The 21,846-nt window shown below is 39.9% G+C and overlaps 1 protein-coding gene across 2 annotated transcripts in view; it reads right to left on the reverse strand.

The window, feature by feature from the left end:
- RpS27 (ribosomal protein S27) overlaps positions 1 to 7,790 on the reverse strand; it is a 60,420-nt gene extending 52,630 nt beyond the window's left edge. Inside the window, exon 1 of one of the 2 annotated variants that reach the window (XM_067759832.1) lies at positions 7,694 to 7,790. In XM_067759832.1, the coding sequence (XP_067615933.1) occupies positions 7,694 to 7,699 (6 nt within the window). In that variant the 5' untranslated portion in view covers positions 7,700 to 7,790. Of the gene's footprint in view, positions 1 to 7,623 lie in introns of both variants that reach the window. The other variant, XM_067759831.1, reaches the window with a different exon arrangement.
- Between the last annotated feature and the right edge of the window lie 14,056 nt (positions 7,791 to 21,846).

Genomic DNA, 21,846 nt, shown 5'->3' on the forward strand with positions numbered 1-21,846 from the left:
CGTCTTTTGACTACCGCCACGGCGATGCACAATTTTTTTTGTGGGTATAAACAACAACAACCACATTAAAATCGCCAGCTTCAACTGCAAATATCTCCGGACAGAGATAAAATTTTTCTTTTCCGCCTTCGGATTGTTGTTCTCGAGATTAATACGCGTCTTTTTATACCTCACTCGAAAATCTTGGCCCAAATTTCGGTGGGTACCGTAAACTGCACTACTACCGGATATTATATTAAGTAAAAACAATTGAAAAATAAAATGTTAAATATACAAAATTGCAATTGAAGTGTATGTGGATGAAAGTATTAAAATATTTGCAAATTGGGTAATTCTATACAGCATGACACTGCGGTAGTAGTGCAGTTTAGGGACCCACCCTAAAGTTGGACCAAGATTTTCGAGTGAGGTATCAAAAGACGCGTATTAATTTCGAGAACAATAATCCGAAAGCGGAAAAGAAAAATTTTATCTCTGTCCGGAGATATTTGCAGTTGAAGTTGGCGATTTTCATGTGGTTGTTGTGTTTGTACCCACAAAAAAAAATTGTGCATCACCGTGGCGGTAGCCACGGTTATAACACACACCCGGACTTGGCATGGCGTACCCAGGGTTATTTTTTATAAGCGCGGCCGAAGGCCGCCAACTCAGAAAGGTGTTCTGCGCCAAAATACTATGGATACCACCCCCGGTTTCGGAGGTACCCGCGGGTCATTTTTCGGTTTTTCGTTAATATCTTTTGAACGAGCTAAAATTTTTATTTTCCGGTTTCGGATTATTGATACTGATGTCAAGACGGGTTTGACACCTCTCTCGATATTTTTGGACGCGTATTAGCAGTGTCGTGCTGTCGTATAGAACTACCACAAATTGTAAGTGAAAGTGGTATAGGAGTTTGCAAACTTTAACAAATAGCTTTTAAACTATACGGAAATTATACATGTTGTTGTTGTTGTTGTTGTTGTAGCGATTAGGTTACTCCCCGAAGACTTTGGGGAGTTGTTGTTGTTGTTGTAGCAATGCTCGCCCCACCTAATAGCCGCGACCGATCACAAATTGTCATCAATATCCTCTAACGGGAGTCCAAGGAAACTTGCCGTTTCAACAGGGGTGGACCATAAGGAAAGGGGTGTTAAGAGGCGTTGGTTCCACATTACAATTGAAGAGATGGTTGGTGTCATGTGGGGACACATTGCAAGCGGGGCATACATTTTGTATGTCGGGGTTGATTCTGGATAGGTAAGAGTTTAACCTGTTACAGTATCCAGAACGAAGTTGAGCAAGAGTGACACGCGTTTCCCTGGGGAGTATGCGTTCCTCTTCCGCAAGTTTTGGATAATTTTCGTTAAGTACTGGATTCACCGGGCAATTCCCAGCATAAAGGTCCGACGCCTGTTTATGGAGTTCACCAAGGACCTGCTTGTGTTTTTTCACTTCATACGGCTGGGTTTTCAAGTGCCGTATTTCCTCAAAATGCTTACGGAGATGACTCCTTAAGCCCCTAGGCGTTGCTGGTTCATCAATCAGATGTCTGTTGGGATGCCCAGGTATCTGGGTATTCAACAGGAACTGTTTGGTCAGCATCTCATTTCTCTCCCTGATGGGGAGTATTCTCGCCTCATTATGCAGATGGTGTTCTGGGGACATAAGAAGACAGCCCGTAGCGATTCTGAGAGCAGTATTTTCTTCCAGTGGGCGATTTTTAGGCTTGGCGACCATATGGGTGACGCGTAGCACGTAATCGGCTGGCTAATTGCTTTGTATGTAGTCATGAGCGTTTCTTTATCTTTTCCCCAAGTACTGCCAGCGAGGGATTTGAGGATTTTGTTACGGCTCTGAATTCTCGGAAGAATTGCGGCTGCGTGCTCACCAAAATGTAGATCCTGATCTAACGTCACTCCCAAGATTTTGGGGTGTAGGACAGTCGGTAGCGTAGTGCCATCGACGTGGATGTTCAAAATGGTCGACATTTGGGGCGTCCATGTTGTAAATAAGGTCGCGGAAGATTTAGTCGGTGATAATGCCAGGTTTCGCGAGGCGAAAAAACTGGAGAGATCAGGGAGGTAGCCGTATATTTATTGCATAGCGCATCGATCTTTGGGCCTGGGCCTGTGGCCATTATTGTGCAGTCATCGGCGTAGGAAACGATTGTGACTCCTTCCGGTGGTGAAGGTAGCTTAGATATGTAGAAATTAAACAAAAGTGGGGATAGGACACCACCCTGTGGCACCCCTTGTTTAATTCTCCTTGGTTTTGATGTTTCGTTTCCAAATTGCACCGATGCCTGCCGACCACCCAGATAATTTGCGGTCCACCTTTTAAGACATGGGGGAAGGTTAGACCCTTCCAGGTCCTGCAGTAATGAGCCATGGTTGACCGTACAAAAAGCTTTTAATAGGTCTAGCGCTACGGGTACTGTTCTATGGTGGGGGTATTGATTTAAACCGCAATTTATCTGGGTGCTATTGGCATTTAGCGCGGTGGTAGTGCTATGGAGTTTTCTGAAGCCATGCTGATGAGGGGCTAGCTGCAAATTTGCTTGGAAATAAGGGAGCAAAATGGCTTCAAGCGTCTTTGTCACTGGCGGTAGGAGAGATATCGGACGATACGACTCACCTATGTTAGCTGGTTTCCCAGGCTTTAGTAGCGGGATCACCTTGGCCATTTTCCATTTCTCAGGTATGACAAAGGTAGAAAGAGACAGATTGAAGACATGCGCTAAATATTTGAAACCCTCTTTCCCTAGGCTTTTAAGCATCGGCATGGCTATGCCGTCTGGGCCCACTGCTTTGGATGGTTTAGCACGACAAATGGCGTCCTCAACCTCTTTACCGGTGATGGGGATTGGTGACGCGCTGAATTTGTGTTTATGTGCGTGTCTATTGGCTCTCCGTCTATCTTTGTCGACTGTAAGATGCATTATATATTGTCGGCAGAAAGCGCTGGCGCATTTTTTCGCGTCCGACAGCACTTTGTCGCCAAAGGCGATGGAAACTTTGTCTTTGTGCTTAGCCGGATTCGATAGGGACTTTACGGTGGACCAAAGTTTACCCACACCGGTAGAGAGGGTACAACCTCTTAGGTGCTCCTCCCATTTCGCCCGCTTGTGTTCATCCACAAGCAATCTGATGCGTTGGTTTATATCCCTTATTTGGGGGTCGCCTGGATCAAGCTGTCTTATAAGGTCACGTTCTCTCGCTAAGTTTCCGGCCTCCGCCGGAAAGTGGGGCCGGATTTCGGGAATTCTCCCGGCGGGAATGAAATGTGCCAAGGCGGATTTAATGACCTTACGGAAGGCACGCTCCCTTGGGGGGCATCAGTAGGAATAGGGAGGGCAGCAAAGCGGCTGTCTGTAAAGGATTTATATTCTTCCCACTTTCCTTTTTTTAAGTTTATGAAAGTGCGTTTTTCAGTGACGATGAAGTCGGCGGTACGCTCAAGCGAAATAAGTATGGGCAGGTGGTCGGATGCCAATATTACCATCGGCTGCCAGTTGACGCAGTTTACGAGTTCTGTGCTCACGATTGAGATATCTGGCGAGCTGTGACAGCTTCCTACCATACGTGTGGGGCGTCTCCGTTTATTGTGCAGAACGTCGTTTCTTCTATTTTATCCGCCAACATCTCACCCCTACTGTCCGCCCGCAAGTTTGAGTGCCATAGATCATGATGGACATTGAAATCGCCTAAGATAATGCGATTGTTGCCAGTAAGGCCCTGATATTAGGGCGGTATCCAATGGGGCAACAGGTGGCAGGAGGGATGTAGATGTTGATGATTTCTAGGTTTGCATAGCCTGACCGGACAGACAGGCCTTGACGTTCTAAGACATTGTCCCTGCGGTCGATGCCAGGATCAAATATATAATATTGCACAGAGTGGTGTATGATAAACGCGAGACCGCCTCCATTTCCGCTCTCGCGGTCTTTCCTGTGGACTTTATACCCAGAGCAGGTCTGCAATGCAGATCTTGCTGTGAGTTAAGTCTCTTGAATCGCTGCAATACGGATGTTGTGCCGCTTCATGAAATCGATTATCTCCGTAATCTTCCCAGTTAGTCCATTTCAGTTTAACTGCAGAATTCTGAAGTGTATAAGGGGAGACGTCGCCACTCTGGGGGTAAGTGACGGGTGACTACGCCTGGGTTGTGGAAGGCCAGGGCGCAATTGCTGTTGTGGCCCTGGGACTGGGCGTCCTTGGGCAAGCATTGGGGTACCCGGATTTGGGTTTGCGACCTGACAACAGGGGCTGATGCCCAGCATTGCTACCAACTCTACTACGAAGGTAGTAGTTATGAGTGGTATCAGCTGTTTGAGTTGTTGGCGCCGTGTGGCGCGAGCAGCATCGGGTACTTGTTGTGGCTTGATGAGCAGCGGGGCTGCTGGAAGGTAGTGGGGGGGGGGGGGGGGCGCTTAGGCGTAGACTACGGGACGCCCTTGGGCGTGAACAGCAAGGAACCACAAAAGATTTATAAAAGTTACGTTGACGTCGGGTTTTGGGATCAAGCCCAGAACCTGTCCTGATGCAACCATCCCTTGCACGAGACACACTGAACAGAGTATGACCGTCCTAAAAAGATTCTTTTCCGGCAGATGCAGCAAAAAAATTTCTCAGGACCGGAGTCAGGAGACGAACCCGGATTGGATTCGATGCCTTCCCGGAGTAAGAGAATATGGAGCAGTCCTGCTGCAAGGAGCTGCTGGGAAGATGACAATTTGTGGGAGGGACGAAAGAAATTAGATGGGGTCACACTGAAATGACAGTCCTTGGTCGGGAAAAATCCCGAGTCGCTCCGGTACATAGAACCGACTGCCTTTGGGGAGTGTTATCGATGTGATGGTCCTTTGTCGAATACAGATCCGATACGCTCCGGTAACACAGCACCATTAAGGTGCTGGTCCGTACATCTCGGGAACGATTTATATGGCCACATTGAAACTTCAGGCCATCCCTTCCTCCCCACCCCCAAGTTCCATGAAGAACTTTGGGTCGCCAGAGCCTCGTCTGTTAGTGAAACGGGATTCGCCGCTCGAAGGTGAGGTTGACAATTGGGTTGGAGAAGCTATATATTGCGCTACACAACCCCTTGAATCACATATGTCTGATCAGCAAAGCCCCCTCTTGCTCTGCTATTCTTAAAATTTCCCGTATATTAGCAGTCGACTCCTATCTAGACTATTATCGCCTCACGTATGTAGGTGAGGTTCAATTGGGTTGCGGAAGCTTTGAAGCTTTGTATTGCGCTTATCCGTCTGATTCGTGGCCCTGGGTCGAAAACGCGTCTTATGACACCTCTCCCAATAGTTTTGGGTATTAGTCTAGTTGAGTGGTCGACTGCTAATACGCTATCAAAAATATCGAGAGAGGTGTCAAACGACGCGTCTTGACATCAGTATTAATAATCCGAAGGTAGATAATAATTTAAATAAAATTTTAACTTGTTCAAAAGATATTAAAGAAAAACCGGAAAAAGACCCGTGGGTACCTCCGAAACCGGGGGTGGCATCCACAGTATTTTTGCGCAGAACACCTTTATGCATTAGCGGCCTTCGGCCGCGCTTATAACAAATAACCCTGGGCTACGCCCTGCCAAGTCCGGGTGTGTGGTATAACCGTGGCTACCGCCACGGTGATGCAATTTTTTTTTTGTGGGTACACACAACAACAACCACATGAAAATCGCCAACTTCAACTGCAAATATCTCCAGACAGAGGTGAAATTTTTCTTTTCCGCCATCGGATTATTGTTCTCGAGATTATTACGCGTTTTTTAACACCTCTCGATATTTTTTGGGTAGTAGTGCAGTTTACGGTACCAACCCTAAAGTTGGGCTAAGATTTTCGAGTGAGGTATCAAAAGACGCGTATTAATCTCGAGAACAATAATCCGAAGGCGGAAAAGAAAAATGTTATCTCTGTCCGGAGATATTTGCGGTTGAAGTTGGCGATTTTCATGTGGTTGTTGTTGTGTTTGTACCCACAAAAAAATTGTGCATCACCGTGGCGGTAGCCACGGTTATACCACACCCGGACTTGGCAGGGCGTAGCCCAGGGTTATTTTTTTTTGGTAATAGTCTAGTTGAGGGGTCAACTGCCCTCCGAACCCGGGGGTGGGATCCATAGTATTTTTGCGCAGAACACCTTTCTGAGTTGGCGGCCTTTGGCGGCGCTTATAAAAAATAACCCTGAGCTACGCCATGCCAAGTCCGGGTGTGTGGTATAACCGTGGCTACCGCCACGGTGATGCACAATTTTTTGGGTGGGTACAAACACAACAACACCCACATGAATATCGCCAACTTCAACTGCAAAAATCTCCAGATATAGATAAAATTTTTCTTTTCCGCCATCGGATTATTGTTCTCGAGATTAATACGCGTCTTTTGATACCTCACTCGAAAATCTTAGCCCAACTTTAGGGCTGGTACCGTAAACTCCACTACTACCCAAAAACTATCGAGGTGTTAAAAAACGCGTAATAATCTCGAGAACAATAATCCGATGGCGGAAAAGAAAAATTTCTCCTTTGTCCGGAGATATTTGCAGTTGAAGTTTCGATTTTCATGTGGTTGTTGTTGTGTGTTACCCACAAAAAAAATTGTGCATCACCGTGGCGGTAGCCACGGTTATACCACACACCCGGACTTGGCAGGGCGTAGCCCAGGGTTATTTTTTTTGGTAATAGTCTAGTTGAGGGGTCGACTGCTAATACGCTACCAAAAATATCGAGAGGTGTCAAACGACGCGTCTTGACATCAGTATTAATAATCCGAAGGCGGAAAATCCGGGTGTGTGGTATAACCGTGGCTACCGCCACGGTGATGCACTATTTTTTTTGGGGGTAAAAACACAACAACCACATGGAAATCGCCAACTTCAAATGCAAATATCTCCGGACAGAGATAAAATTTTCCGCCATCGGATTTTTGTTCTCGAGATTAATACGCGTCGTTTGACACCTCTCTCGATATTTTTGGTAGCGTATTAGCAGTCGATCCCTCAACTATACTATTACCTTTTTTTATTTTTGGTAGCGTATTAGCAGTCGACCCCTCAACTAGACTATTACCGAAAATTTTGGCCCAAATTTCGGTGGGTACCGTAAACTGCACTATTACCATTTTTTGTAGAGTATTAGCAGTAGACCCCTCAACTAGGCTATTACCCATTTTTGGAAGGGTTTTAGCAGTTTTGAGCTAAAATAAAGAATTACCCATTCTCGACCTTTTGTTCACGTAATTAATGATTAAAAAGGTGTTTATCAAGCATGTATATTATATAAACTGCTGCACCCTGAATGCATAAGGCATTATAAAATTTTAGGTAATAGTCAGAAATAAAATTTAGATTTTCCGCTTTCGGATTCGTGGTCCTGGGATCAAAACACGTAGTTTGACACCTCTCCAGATATTTTTGGCCGAGTTTTAGTAGTTGTGGCTAAAGTAAAGAATTACCAAACAACGTTTTTGACACCTCACATTTTTGATGCGTATTAACCGACCACGGCTTGGTGAGATTTTACCAACCACTATAGAGAAGGGTTCCACCCAAGTTTTTATTTTACATACTACTTTCTACCACACAAGATTTACTTCGATGAAATAACATTCGACTGTTAGTATACCCAGCAATTCGAAGCAGCTTTACAGTTAATTAGCAAAAAAAAAAAATATTTCATTGTAAATATGACTAACCGGCATCTTTCCTCTTTCACAGATAATACGGAAAAGGAAAAGCTGTACGAAACTGGATGTGAGCTGGGGTTAGTTACTACCAGTTAGTTGAATCATCTCTAATTGTCTGTCAGAGGGTCAATCATGGTTCAATTATGTACAGGTTGGCTTATCTCATCAGCTCATTTTATTTATGTCATTGCATGGTCGAAGGTATTGTCAAAAGGAGATGGCAAAGTCAAAATGAAACCAACACATTGGCAATATTTTACTTACACATACAAAAACTGCTAAGTTTTATGTTTCCATTCCATACCATTCGCACCAACACCAATACACAGATTTTGACAATTTGAACAGACATATTTTGTTGCTTTACAGATGAGCCAACCTGTATATAGTTGACCCATGGGGTCAATGTAGCGATTTTAAAAGTTGAAGGAGGATTAGGCCGTAATAATAATGCCTTAAGCGCTCTTTACTCATACATAGCATACACTTGACTTGGCTTGAGTACTGTCACTTAAAGTTCCGTTAAATGAACATTGCATATTACTGATAACTCAAAACTTGCAACATTTAACTTGACGGTAATTGTGCAGATTAGGGGCACCACCCTAAAATTGGGCCTTTTTTTAGTGAGGTATCAAAAGACGCGTATTCACGTCTACATCAAGAATCGGAAAGCGAAAGTTAATTTTTTTATCCGTTTAAAAGTTATGCGCGAAAAACTGGTTCGTCTTGTACATATTGTTCCTGCACATTTACAATATTTTAAGCGTACAAATCACATCCTGTTTTGTTTTTCGATAGATAAATTCAATTTGATATTCACGAATTAGAGAAAAATATTTGTATAATTTCTCTAATTAATGTGCAATTAGGTAATAAAAATACAGAAAATACACTCTAATCACTTGATTCGTTGTTGAAGAAAAACACCTGATTGTGAAGAGTGCTGCCAGATGAGCAATAATAGAAATTAACTGAACAAGAAATTACTCTTGCTTTTCTCAAGTCATCTGCGTAGAACACCCTCATCCGATCCAACACCGGCTGCGCCATGCACAGAAATTCTGCGTATAACACCTTTCTGCATAGGCGGCCTTCGGCCGAGCTTATAAAAAATAACCCTGGGCTACCGCCACGGTGATGTCCTTCTGCGTAATACACCCTTCTGCGTAGTACACCCTTCCGCGTAGAAGGACATCACCGTGGCGGTAGCTACGGTTATACCACACACCCGGACTTGGCATGGCGTAGCCTAGGGTTATTTGTTATAAGCGCGGCCGAAGGCCGCCTATACAGAAAGGTGTTCTACGCAGAATTACTGTGGATGACGCAGACGGCGTTGGATCGGCTAAGGGTGTTCTACGCAGAATTACCGTGCATGTTTAGTTAAGCCTTTTTGAAAAAAAAATTAAATTAAAGTATTTTGTCAATAACCCATTTATTCGACTTATTATTCGATATATGATAAGTTAGCAATCATTTTCCCATAAGAACATAATTTTACTATAGAAATTTCTTCTAAATATTAGATGTTATATATATCAAACAAAACCTTGTTTTATTACCTGCTGAGCTGGCAACACTGTTCACTTTCATATGTTTTCATTTGGGCAGAAATTTTTTTGCAATATTTGTGTTGATATTTTATAAGTAAATTAGTGAAATCTAACATAATTTTTTCGTTAATTCGTGCAAGTTAGATTATGTTAATATACCAAGATTGCAAACATGCGGGAACAATATGTATCACACAAACCTGTTTTTCGCCGATAACTTTTGAACGGGTGAAAAAAGTGAACTTCCGCTTCGGATTCTTAATCTAGATGGAAATGCGCGTCTTTTGATACCTCACTCGAAAATCTTGGCCCAACTTTAGGGTGGGGCCCCTAAACTGAACTACTACCAACTTGACTTAGAAGTGTGTTGAATTTTGATTTTCTATGTAAGTTCAAAGGGACGTTTACATTTTCAGATGCCATTTGTTTGTTTCCATTTCATTTAGATATTTTGTCATACAAGTTGACGTTTTATGATTGTTTTAAACAATTTTTACACTCACAAATTAATTGTAGTACTCAAAATTAACTTTGTTTAAAAACCACCACTTTTTGTAGCAAATATTTCACAATAAAATGACAGCTGGAAAATAGTTGATTATGATGTCAGATTGGACGTGCTAAGAGTATAATCGTGGCTAAGTTGCCAAGTGTACGCCAAGTCAAGTAAGTCTGTGCTAAGTATCAGTAATAATAATAATTTTGTTCTACTAGATTCGATTTTTAAAGTGGCAAAAAGCCTTTGATTTTTTGAAAAAGTAATCGGCAGGGCCTTAGTTTAGCACCCCCAGAGTTCGGGGTGTAACTTGATATCAAATGAAAGAGGGAGTTCTCCCGATCACAAATATACAAATTTTAAAGTGCGCAAACTTATAGTTTAAAAGTTATTTGGGTAGTAGATCAGTTTCTGGTCCCCCCGAAATTTACGCCAAAATTTTCAAGTGAGGTATCAAAAGACGCGTATTCACGTCTAGATTAAGAATCCGAAAGCGGAAGTTAACTTTTTTACCCCTCTAAAAGTTATTCGCGAAAAACGGGTTTGCATTCCTTCCCTAACCCCAAATGTGAGTGGACCGTGTCTGCGCGCTAATAGCAAAGTGGTCAAATAAAAAAGCAAAAATATTGCCTTTTCAAATTTTAAAGTTAAAAAAACAAATTTGTTTCTAATTGTGATCAAGTTACATACAAACTTAAAGTAAGGAAAATAATTAAGGCCCTTTGGTAATGACTGTGCTAGAATAGCACAAAAGAGCACGAGGACAAAAAAAAAAAAAGTAATTTTAACAAAAAACAAATTTGCATCGCCACTTTTAACTGGTAATTGCATCAAAATTTCATGTAAAACAACCTCAGGTGAGTTATCTATTTGGCCCAACCCAAACTGTGCTTAGCTGGTAGATTAGGACATCATTTGTTTGGCTCCATTTCCATTATGTTAAATTTTAACTCAAGAAAAAGCAAACCCGAAGCGGCGTCCTCATTTTCCAAAACGATGGCGTCACCGGGAAAAGACAATTTTGTATCGTTGAATACAAAAACTAATAAAACAAAATAGAAATGGAACCAAAAATGATCAAAATCATTAAGATGCAGGATTTTACTTCAGCAAAAGCCTCCTTAGCATCCAACGGAAAAAGAGTGAGGCTAGAAAAAAGTTACAGGAGAAAAGAACCGACACGATGGCTCCTGCCATTAATAACGGTACACAAAATACAAAACCAATATGTGCAGATACATACACAGGTGACACGAACAACGGACAAAGACAAAACGAAAACACAAATCCACAATCATGTGCAGAACAAGAAAGTACAGCCGCGGAAACCATTTCACACCCACCTGAATATACAGGTACTTTTTTTGTGCTTTTTAAACATTTTAAAACACATGAAAATAAGAGACATTGACCTCATGTATGCCTTAGGTAAAACTCTATACAACATTCTGTTGAAAAGCGCAGCCGCAGCCAACAATTTTCTTTTAAACGCTAAGGTGAAAAAAAGAACCTGAAAGCATTTGTGCCTAGATCAGCCTTCGAAACCTACGGAGTAGTTAGGGGCATTCCTACAAATTATGATGATAATGAAATAAAACTTCATGCACAATCTTCAGTGCCAATAAATTCAGTTACGCGGTTTATGCGGAAAAACCATGACGACAACACCCTGACAAGTACAAAAACGCTTAGCATGGCAGAAAGAACAAACCATAAACTGGGTAAAAAACGTCTCAAAAATGTCTAGGCGTGAAACTCTTGAAACGTACTTCGCAGACAGACCCAACCGCTTTGACATCCTAGCAATCGACGACGAGGAATTTCCGAAACTCCCGGACACAAACAACACCACGAAAGACAGGAACATAACAATAAATAGGAAACTTACCAAAATCAGATACAGCACCATTGCTCGAAGAGGTAGCGCAGAGAAAAAAAAACAAAAGACCGTCCAACGAACGTAGGGAAAAGAAACAAACGGAACCAGTCTACAATACACTAGAATATCTCAAGGGAAGGGTTACAGAAATAGAAAGACTGTTTCACGAGCTACTGGAAATTTTACAAAAGGAGGCAGTTAGGGAACATCTGGGAGGGGCCTTAGATAAACTGACCAAACTGAAAGAAAGATTGTATGCCAATGCACTAAAGAAGGACTTATAGCTATACAAACAGGGACCGTAGTCCCACCAAACTAGGATATCATGACAGGCGCAATGAAAGTTACACAATATTATACAGGAGACAAACTTCAACAAAGTAGACATAATCTGGACGCCCAGTCATAAAGGCAGTATAGGGAATGAAAAGGCAGACACACTCGCAAAAATGCACCAAATGTGATAACATAAAACTAGCCAAATTATCTAAAGAAGAAGCCTTCAGAATCATAAAAAATCAAATAATGGACACATGGTATGAAGAAACCATAAATTACGCCAGAGACAAACAAATCCTTTTCTCCACGCTTTTTCCTAACAGACCAAACAAAACATGGTTTCGCAATTGCAATTTAACGCCTAAACAAATCAAATATCCAAACAGAGTTCTCGCTCGATGCACGTATGACGGTGATTACTTACGTAAAATCGGCATAACAGACTCTAACGTATGTGCATGTGGACACATCAACAACTATATCCACAAAACCTTTGAGTGTATACTTCTAGAATACGCTCGCATGGGTCTAAATATTTTTACAGATTGTACCAGCTTCGAACAAGTTTTCCAAGTGTTTGATCCAAATAAGATCACTTAGCTTGCAGACTTTTTTACCAAAGCAAAAATAAGTTTTTGAAACAAACTTTTTAAAAATGGAAAAAAAAACAGAAAAAACTTTTGTACTATTATCAAACACTCATATCCCATGCAAAACATTGGTTTACCAAAGATGCTAGTACCGTCCACCACATTTCACATACCCATCCTAATCTCTCAAAAACATAATCAGACCAATTCTAAATATTCTCGCGGAATTTTGTTCGCGGAAAAATTCCTCCAATTCTTTTCTCCTAGGGAGAAGAATAATTGGGGAATAGGAATTTCGAATTTTCGAAGTCAGCTGTTTTGTCAACTGAAATTTCCTTTGATACGTTGAAATACGTTTTACAACCATTTGTTCATCTAAAATATATGGAAATATATCTACGCGTTCGTGTAACAACTGGATTAAAATAAAAGGAATCAAATCATCAAAGTTTGCATTCTCGTGCAGAAACTAATCGCAAACCATGAAACAGGAGGAAACACCTGGCATGTGGAGACAAAGTCTCTGGCCAACAGACCCAAACCACAAAAAAAAGGGTTTGTGTGATACATATTGTTCCCGCACGTTTACAATCTTTTAAGGCCACACATCACTTTACTTTTTATATTTAGTATATTAACATAATCTAACTTGCACGAATTAACGAAAAAATTATGTTAAATTTCACAAATTTAATTATAAAATATCAAAACAAATATTGCAACAAATTTCTGTCGAAATGAAAGCACATGAAAGTGAACAGTGTTGCCAGCTCAGCAACGCTGGAAATTGCTTTTGTTGTTCTCTGTTAGTATTAATACAAGGCGGTGGCGGCTCAACATAAATTTAAATAAACATACAACTACATTGTTTTTGTAATTTACTGAATATTTTGCAATTTAATATATTAAAAGAGAAGAGAATACGTCTTCAATTTATCGAAATAAAGAGATGCGGGGAATATTTTGAATAAGGTGCAACGATTTTCCAAATCGCGCGATTTTGGACATGAAGTGGTAAAATCTCAGAAACTTTAACTTTAGAAAAGAAAAGCGCCGTAGGCGAAAATTTGGAATAAAAAATCGCTCGATTTGAAATAAAAAAAATCGCGCGATTTTTTATTCCAAATTTTCTATTTTTTGGATATGAATTGGGAAAATCTCACAAACTTTAGATTTAGAAAAGAAAAGGGTTTCCTCGGACCCTTGTAGAGTGATGAATCTAATGCCAAGTTTAGATGGAATGCTTCACGCCAGCCCCGTTTAGCACCTTTCACAATTTGACCCAATGTTCTATCCATAACGGTTTAATTTCTACCGCATACTGATGAGTTAATCGATCAGTGCTGATTAAAACCCGATTAGTGTGCATATCTCTCGAACCAAGCAAGATGGGTAATCTTTTTTTGTGCAATTTGTGGGTATCCTCTTGTAGATTAAACGACAATTTGATTGAAAGTTCCATTATTAACCCTTCAATGAAAAAATTGGAGTTTATCGGTACACAAATGACCCCGAACCCAGATTTGGCGCCATATTTCTTGAACTAAGCAAGATTTTGTAAATCTTAATTTTGCACAAGATAGCCATCCCCGTTTAGCACCATACACAATTTGAACCAATGTTCTACCTGTGACAGTTCAAATTCTACCGCGTACTGATGGGTTAATGGATCAGTGCTGATTAAAACCCGATTGGTGGGCATATCTCTCGAACCAAGCAAGATGGGAAATCTTTTTTGGTGCAATATGTGGGTATCCTCTTGTAGATTAAACAACAATTTGATTGAAAGTTCCAACATTAACCCTTCAATGAAAAAATCGGAGTTTATCGGTACACAAATGACCACGAAACCTGATTTGACGCCATATCTCTTGAATAAAGCAAGATTTTGTAAATTTTACTTTTGCATTGGATAGCCATTCCCGTCTAGCACCATTCACAATTTGAACCAATGTTCTATCTATAACGGTTCAATTTATACGGCATACTAATTGGTTAATCGATCAGTGCTGATTAAAACCCGATTAGTGTGGATATCTCTTGAACCAAGCAAGATGGTATATCTTTTTTGTGCAATATGTGGGTATCCTCCTGTAGATTAAGCGACAATTTGATTGAAAGTTCCATCATTAACCCTTCAATGAAAAAATCGGAGTTTATCGGTACATAAATGACGCAGAACTCCGATTTGGCGTCATATCTCTTGAACTAAGCAAGATTTTGTAAATTTTATTTTTGCATTAGATAGCCATCCACGTTAAGCACCATTCACAATTTGATCCAATGTTCAATCTATTACGGTTCAATTTCTACCGCATACTGATGTGTTAATCCATCAGTGCTGATTAAAAACAGATTAGTATGCATATCTCTTCAACCAAGCAAGATGGAATCGATTTTGTTTTTGCATATGGTAGGTATGCACGTCTAGATTAATCCATAAGTTGATTCAAGGTCCTGCCATTAACGGTTCAGGCACTACGATGGTTAATCGGTAAATCAATAAAGCGCCAAAAGCGATTATTGTGCATATCTCTTGAACCAAGCAAGATGGGAGATCTTTTTTTGCGCAGCATGTGGGTATCCTCTTTTAAATTAAACGACAATTTGATTGAAAGTTCCATCATTAACCCTTCAATGAAGAAAATCGGAGTTTATCGGTACACAAATGACCCCGAAACCCGATTTGGCGCCATATCTCTTGAACTAAGCAAGATTTTGTAAATTTTATTTTTGCATTAGATAGCCATCCACGTTTAGCACCATTCACAATTTTATTCAATGTTTTATCTATAACGGTTCAATTTCTATCGCATACTGATTTAGTTTTCCATAATATTCTTACCTTTAGGTCTGGCAGCCTCTTAACACATAAACGAGCAGTCTACTCGTTCAAAATACGCTCGCTCTGCCATATTAATTTCGGTTGGAGATGAGAATGCTATTATAAAATAACGGAGTTATTATGTATAATGCAACGCGACGCGAATAGTCACTTTCACCCAAGCGAAACCAAATTCGTATCATATAAGAGCATTCATTCATTTCGGGGACTCTCAGTGACTATCGGTGAATGTAGGTGATTGTCTTACGTTTTTTCGTATTGTAACGAACTTGCTGGAATTCCTCTTATTCGCAACCTTCTACTAACGTTCGTATCGCTAAACTGTTGAATAAATAACTCCAATATTGAATAACGGAAAAATGGCCTTTATTAAAATACTTCACAATAACACTCAAACTGTGCAACGAATAGCTTAATAACCAAACTGATATCTTAAAGGAAACTGACTTTCAAAATAATAGTGCTATTGCTCGCTAGATATCGTCTTACTCGTAACTGCTTGACAATTCAAATCAAACTGAATTACTTCTTACTCGCTGGCGCCGCTTTTATAGTTTACGCTGCATACTTCTAGGCTCTTCGATTTCCAGAAGTTACTAGTTGTTTCGGCTACAAAATTGCCAGCCACAACTACGTGCACAAATTATTGCTCTCTCTTGTGACAACTCAGATAAGGTATATGCATGTGTTTGTAGTTTACAGTCTCCCGCACACACATAAGCGTATAAGTAAATTCATCGGTGTGTGACATCTCATCTCTTGCTGCCTTGTATGTAAATGTTGCTCGTCGGAATGTGTACATATGTGTAGACGCAATTATTTATTCGTTTATGTAGATACATAATGATTGAATTATTGATGTGCATTCACGTCACTGCTTAGATCGGCTTAGAGCTGGCAGCACTCCTTAGTTTTGCTAATATTCGTAACAGTATTATTATATAGCGAGGCAAAGTGTCACGAACACTCCTTTTTGCTGTCAAAATATTCACTTGCTTCTGGGTCGCGTTTACTTCATTCACTTCGTTTTTTTACTGTCGTTTTATCATATTTGAGTAAAAAATTGAACAACCTTCACATTTCGTGAAAAAAAGATTGAAATTTTCCACAGACAGCCGATAAATGTTATATTTAGAGCTTCGTTCATCGTGGATGCATATTTCGTAAAATTTTACAGGAATAAAAAAAAAAAACAAGCATAGGCGAAACCTATAAAAATTATAGCCAGGGACCCAAACTATTCTTCCTTTTGTAATAAAGGTCCTTCAGAAAAAAATATTGCCCCTATTACGGTATACAACTCAACTTAGTTGGGTTGTAATTAAACCAACTCAACTTTCAGACAACTCAACTTGGTATTACGAATTACAACTTATTTCAGTTGAAGTTGATTTGACAGATAAATGAACAGCTGATCAATTTGTGAAGGAAGTTTAAGCATTTGCAAAAGTGATTTTGTTATTACAAGATTTTATATGATATGAAATCTATTTTATAATGGCGAAAATGTTGGTGATTGACATCTCGCGAATACGGAAAACATTCGCGTGCTCATTCAAATCCCTTGAAACTACCAAGCACCAAGTAAGAAAATGTTTAAGTCATTGTGAATTAAACTAAATATGATATCTTATCTGTCAACTGCCTTACAGGATGGCTACTCTTTAGCGTTTTTACAGGGTGTTCAATATAGCGGCGCATAGGGTGATAGAAAGAGATACAGAATGAGACAGCGATAGTCAATTACAAATCAGGTGATCCAATCACTTTGAATTTTGACGTCTATGTAGAAGATATCACACTTAGTTTGATTCAAAATGGTTTAAGTGACAAATGATGAGCTTGAAATGAAGTTATTTTGCAGATTTGAAAGGAAGCATTTTGTTCATTACTAAACAAAACCGTTTCCGCAAACGCTTTCGACGGAAGGCTGTACCCCTATTTTAAAATTATGCCCCACACTCAGATTCCTTGCTGATGGCAGCTATCAAAAATGCTGTGGAAATGATTTTGGTGTTGGACTGGTTTTAGATATTATTGAAGAGCATATTTGTGCGAAGTGGATTAAAACCCAAACAGCAAAAATTGTATTTTACTCTACAACAGGATTCCCAGGAGTAATGGGTAGTATCAATGGGACTCACGTTCGCATAATTTCACCGATTTTGGCTGCATCCGAACTGCGGCCAGCCTCGTCCAACTACGGGATGTCGCTCCATAAAGTTAAAATGTAATGTAATCCTTCCTTAAATGTGTACAAAATTGTTGATGATTATTTGATTAAATTAGGTTTAACTACCGGCTTTAAATTTTTTTTCCGTAACGTTTTATGAGACCGTGCACCATCTAACTTTCATCAAGGGTGGTATCAAAAGACACGTTTCGACCTCCGTTTTCAGGATCCGAATGCGGAAATCAAAAATTTGATTTCTGTCGAAAAATATTTAAAAAAGCCACAAAATGGCCCGAGAGGGTCCGAAATATGAGGCCCGATCCACAGTTTTTTTGCACAGAACATCTTTCTGCATTGGCGGCCTTGGGCCGCGATTTGTAAAAATAACCCTTGGTGGGTCCACCGCCTTTCTGCATTAGTGTGTACAAAAAATCTGGCAAAATACAACCACATGAAAATTTGAACTGAAACGATATGACAGAAATTCTATTTTTATACTCAGTTGAGCAGAGCTCACAGAGTATATTAACTTTGATTGGATAACGGTTGGTTGTACAGGTATAAAAGAATCGAGATAGATATAGACTTCCATATATCAAAATCATCAGTATCGAAAAAAAATTTGATTGAGCCATGCCCATCCGTCCGCCCTTTTTCATTTGATTTGTCTAGGATACATTTAATGCCATAAGTCGAACAAATATTTACCAATCCTTGTGAAATTTGGTAGGCGCTTAGATTCTAGGATGATAACTGTTTTCTGTGAAAAAGTGCGAAACCGGTTGAAGCCACGCCCAGTTTTTATACACAGTATATCGTCTGTCCTTCCGCTCGGCCGTTAACACGATAACTTGAGCAAAAATCGATATATCTTTACTAAACTCAGTTCATATAATTATCTGAACACACTTTGTATTGGTATAAAAAATGGCCGAAATCCGACTATGACCACGCCCACTTTTTCGATTTCGAAAATTACGAAAAATGAAAAAAAAAGCCATAGTTCTATACCAAATACGAAAAAAGGGATGAAACATGGTAATTACGTTGGTTTATTGACGCAAAATATAACTTTAGAAAAAAACTTTGTAAAATGGGTGTGACACCTACCATATTAAGTAGAAGAAAATGAAAAAGTTTTGCAGGGCGAAATCGAAAGCCCTTGGAATCATGGCAGGAATACTGTTCGTGGTATTACATATATAAATAAATTAGCGGTACCCGACAGATGATGTTCTGGGTCACCCTGGTCCACATTTTGGTCGAAATCTCGAAAACGCCGTCACATATACAACTACCACAACTCCCTTTTAAAATTCTTATTAGTACCTTAAATTTGACACCCATATTGTACAAACACATTATAGAGTCACCCCTGGTCCACCTTTATGGCGATATATCGAAAAGGCGTCCACCTATAGAACTAAGGCCCACTCCCTTTTAAAATACTCATTATCACCTTTCGTTTGATACTCATAATGTACAAACGCATTCTAGAGTCAACAATGGTCCACCTTTATAACGATATCCCGAAAAGGCGTCCACCTATAGAACTAAGGCACACTCCCTTTTAAGATACTCATTAACACCTTTCATTTGATACCCATATCGTAAAAAAATTCTAAAGTCACCCCTGGTCCACCTTTATGGCGATATCTCGAAAAGGCGTCCACCTATAGAACTAAGGCCCACTCCCTTTTAAAATACTCATTAACACCTTTCATTTGATACCCATATCGTACAAACAAATTCTAGAGTCACCCCTGGTCCACCTTTATATCGATATTTCGAAAAGGCGTCCACCCATAGAACTAAGGCCCACTTCCTTTTAAAATACTCATTAACACCTTTCGTTTGATACCCATATTGTATAAACGCATTCTAGAGTCATCCCTGGTCCACCTTTATGGCGATATCTCGAAAAGGCGTCCATCTATAAAACTAAGGCCCACTCCCCTTTAAAATACTCATTAACACATTTTATTTGATACCCATATCGTACAAACAAATTCTAGAGTCACCCCTGGTCCACCTTTATGGCGATATCTCGAAAAGGCGTCCAGCCACAGAACTAAGGCCCACTCCCTTTAAAAATACTCATTAACACCTTTCATTTGATACCCATAACGTACAAACAAATTCTAGAGTCACCTCTGGTCCACCTTTCATTTGATACCCATATCGTACAAACAAATTCTAGTGTGACCCCTGGTCCACCTTTATGGCAATATCTCGAAAAGGCGTCCACCTATAGAACTAAGGCCCACTCCCTTTTAAAATACTCATTAACACCTTTGATTTGATACCCATATCGTACAAACAAATTCTAGAGTCACCCCTGGTCCACCTTTATGGCGATATCTCGATAAGCCGTCCGCCTATAGAACTAAGGCCCACTCCCTTTTAAAATACTCATTAACACCTTTCATTTGATACCCATATCGTACAAAGAAATTCTAGAGTCACCCTTGGTCAACCTTTATGGCGATATCTCGAAAAGGCGTCCACCTATAGAACTGAGGCCAACGCCCTTTTAAAAACTCATTAACACCTTTCTTTTGATACCCATATCGTACAAACAAATTCTAGAGTCACCCCTGGTCCACCTTTATGGCGATATCTCGAAAAGTCGTCCACCTATAGAACTAACGCCCACGCCCTTTTAAAATATTCATTAACACCTTTCATTTGATACCCATATCGTACAAACAACACATTCCAGGGTTACCCTAGTTTCATTTTCCTACATGGTGATTTTCCCTTATTTTGTCTCCATAGCTCTCAACTGAGTATGTAGTGTTCGGTTACACCCGAACTTAGCCTTCCTTACTTGTTAATTTTTCTTTTCGGATTCTTAAATCGGAGGTCGAAACGTGTCTTTTGATACCAACTTTGAAAATTTTTGATGTATATTGGAACGATTTTCCGTCATCCCTTGTCAAATTTGGTTTTGAGACAAACCGGTTTCGGCGTTGTGCCATCATCAGTGTCGATTTGAAAATTTTTGTTAAAAATTAGGTGGTGAACTGTCTTCTAAAACGTAAAATTTTTTCAAAACAACTGCAAAATTGTATGAGACAACTGCTAGTAATCAGTTGTAAGATTTTGACGTCTTTGACAACTACACCAACACAAGGTTGTAATCGGTAATGCCACAAAAAGTTGTTACACTAGACAACTCAACCGACATTTTTTTTGACAGTTAGAGTTGTAATCTGTAATACCAAATTGCGAAATTTCAACCCAACCAGAGTTGAGTTGTAAACGGTAATAGGAGCATATGGTGGTGAAGGTTCAATGTGGTCATTATAAATCGTTCCCGAGATGGTCGAGCTGGTACCTTAATGGTGCTTGTTACCGGAACATATCGGATATATATCCGGCAAAGGACCATCGATCCTTGTTTTCTTAGTTTTATGTAAAAACTTATTCTGAGTATTAGGGAAAAAGAAATAATAATTTGATTGTGGATTTTTTAATAACTATAATAATTATACCTCCGTGCTACTTTTTTTTTTTTAATTTCCTATAAATCGGTTATTCTGCTGATTCTCGAACAATATAGTGAATTATTTCGAGCCTCAAAGGTGTATTACAAATTATCTGCCTCGTCGGGAAGCATCGGTACAATTCAGGAACGCAACATCTAAGCCCAGAAGAATTAAACAAGGGGTACCACAGGGTGGTGTCCTATCTTCTCTTCTGTTTAACTTCTACATATAAAAGCTCCTTTCGCCATCAGAAGGAGTTACCTTTCTATCCTACGCCAATGACTGCATGATAGGTAGGTATGCCTGTCGTAAGAGGTGACTAAAATACCAGCTTCAAGGGGCTGTGTAGCGCAACCCTTCAGGTTGCCAGCACAATATATAGCTTCTCCAAACCCAATTGTCAACCTCACCTATCCGTGGCCAATCCTGTTTCACTAACAGACGAGGCTCTGGCGACCCCAAGCTCCTCGTGGAACTTGGGGGTGGGGTGGGAGGGATGGCCTAAAGGTTTAATGTGGCCATATTGTACTGGGTTCCATACCGACAAAGCTATCATTTTTTTTACTTCCAAAATTCAATTCTTTATTTTAAATAAATCAATGCAATAACTTAACTTATGTCTTAACTATGACTTAATTCACTAACTTAAATACATATAATTTCATTGTGAATAGCATCAATCATTATTTGATTGTTAATATTATATTACTGAAGTTTACGAATTGTCAAAAATGAGTAGAATGGAAAAAAGACAATAGATAAAAGGAAATAAGATAGCCGCTTCCGGTCAAAGCACGGATATATATAGAGATTTTTCAGCTGAAAACACTCTCTTGTTCCTGTTTTCCAGCCA

The sequence above is a fragment of the Eurosta solidaginis genome, chromosome 1 (genome assembly GCF_040869045.1).
Source record: "Eurosta solidaginis isolate ZX-2024a chromosome 1, ASM4086904v1, whole genome shotgun sequence".
Taxonomy (NCBI): Eukaryota; Metazoa; Arthropoda; class Insecta; order Diptera; family Tephritidae; genus Eurosta; species Eurosta solidaginis.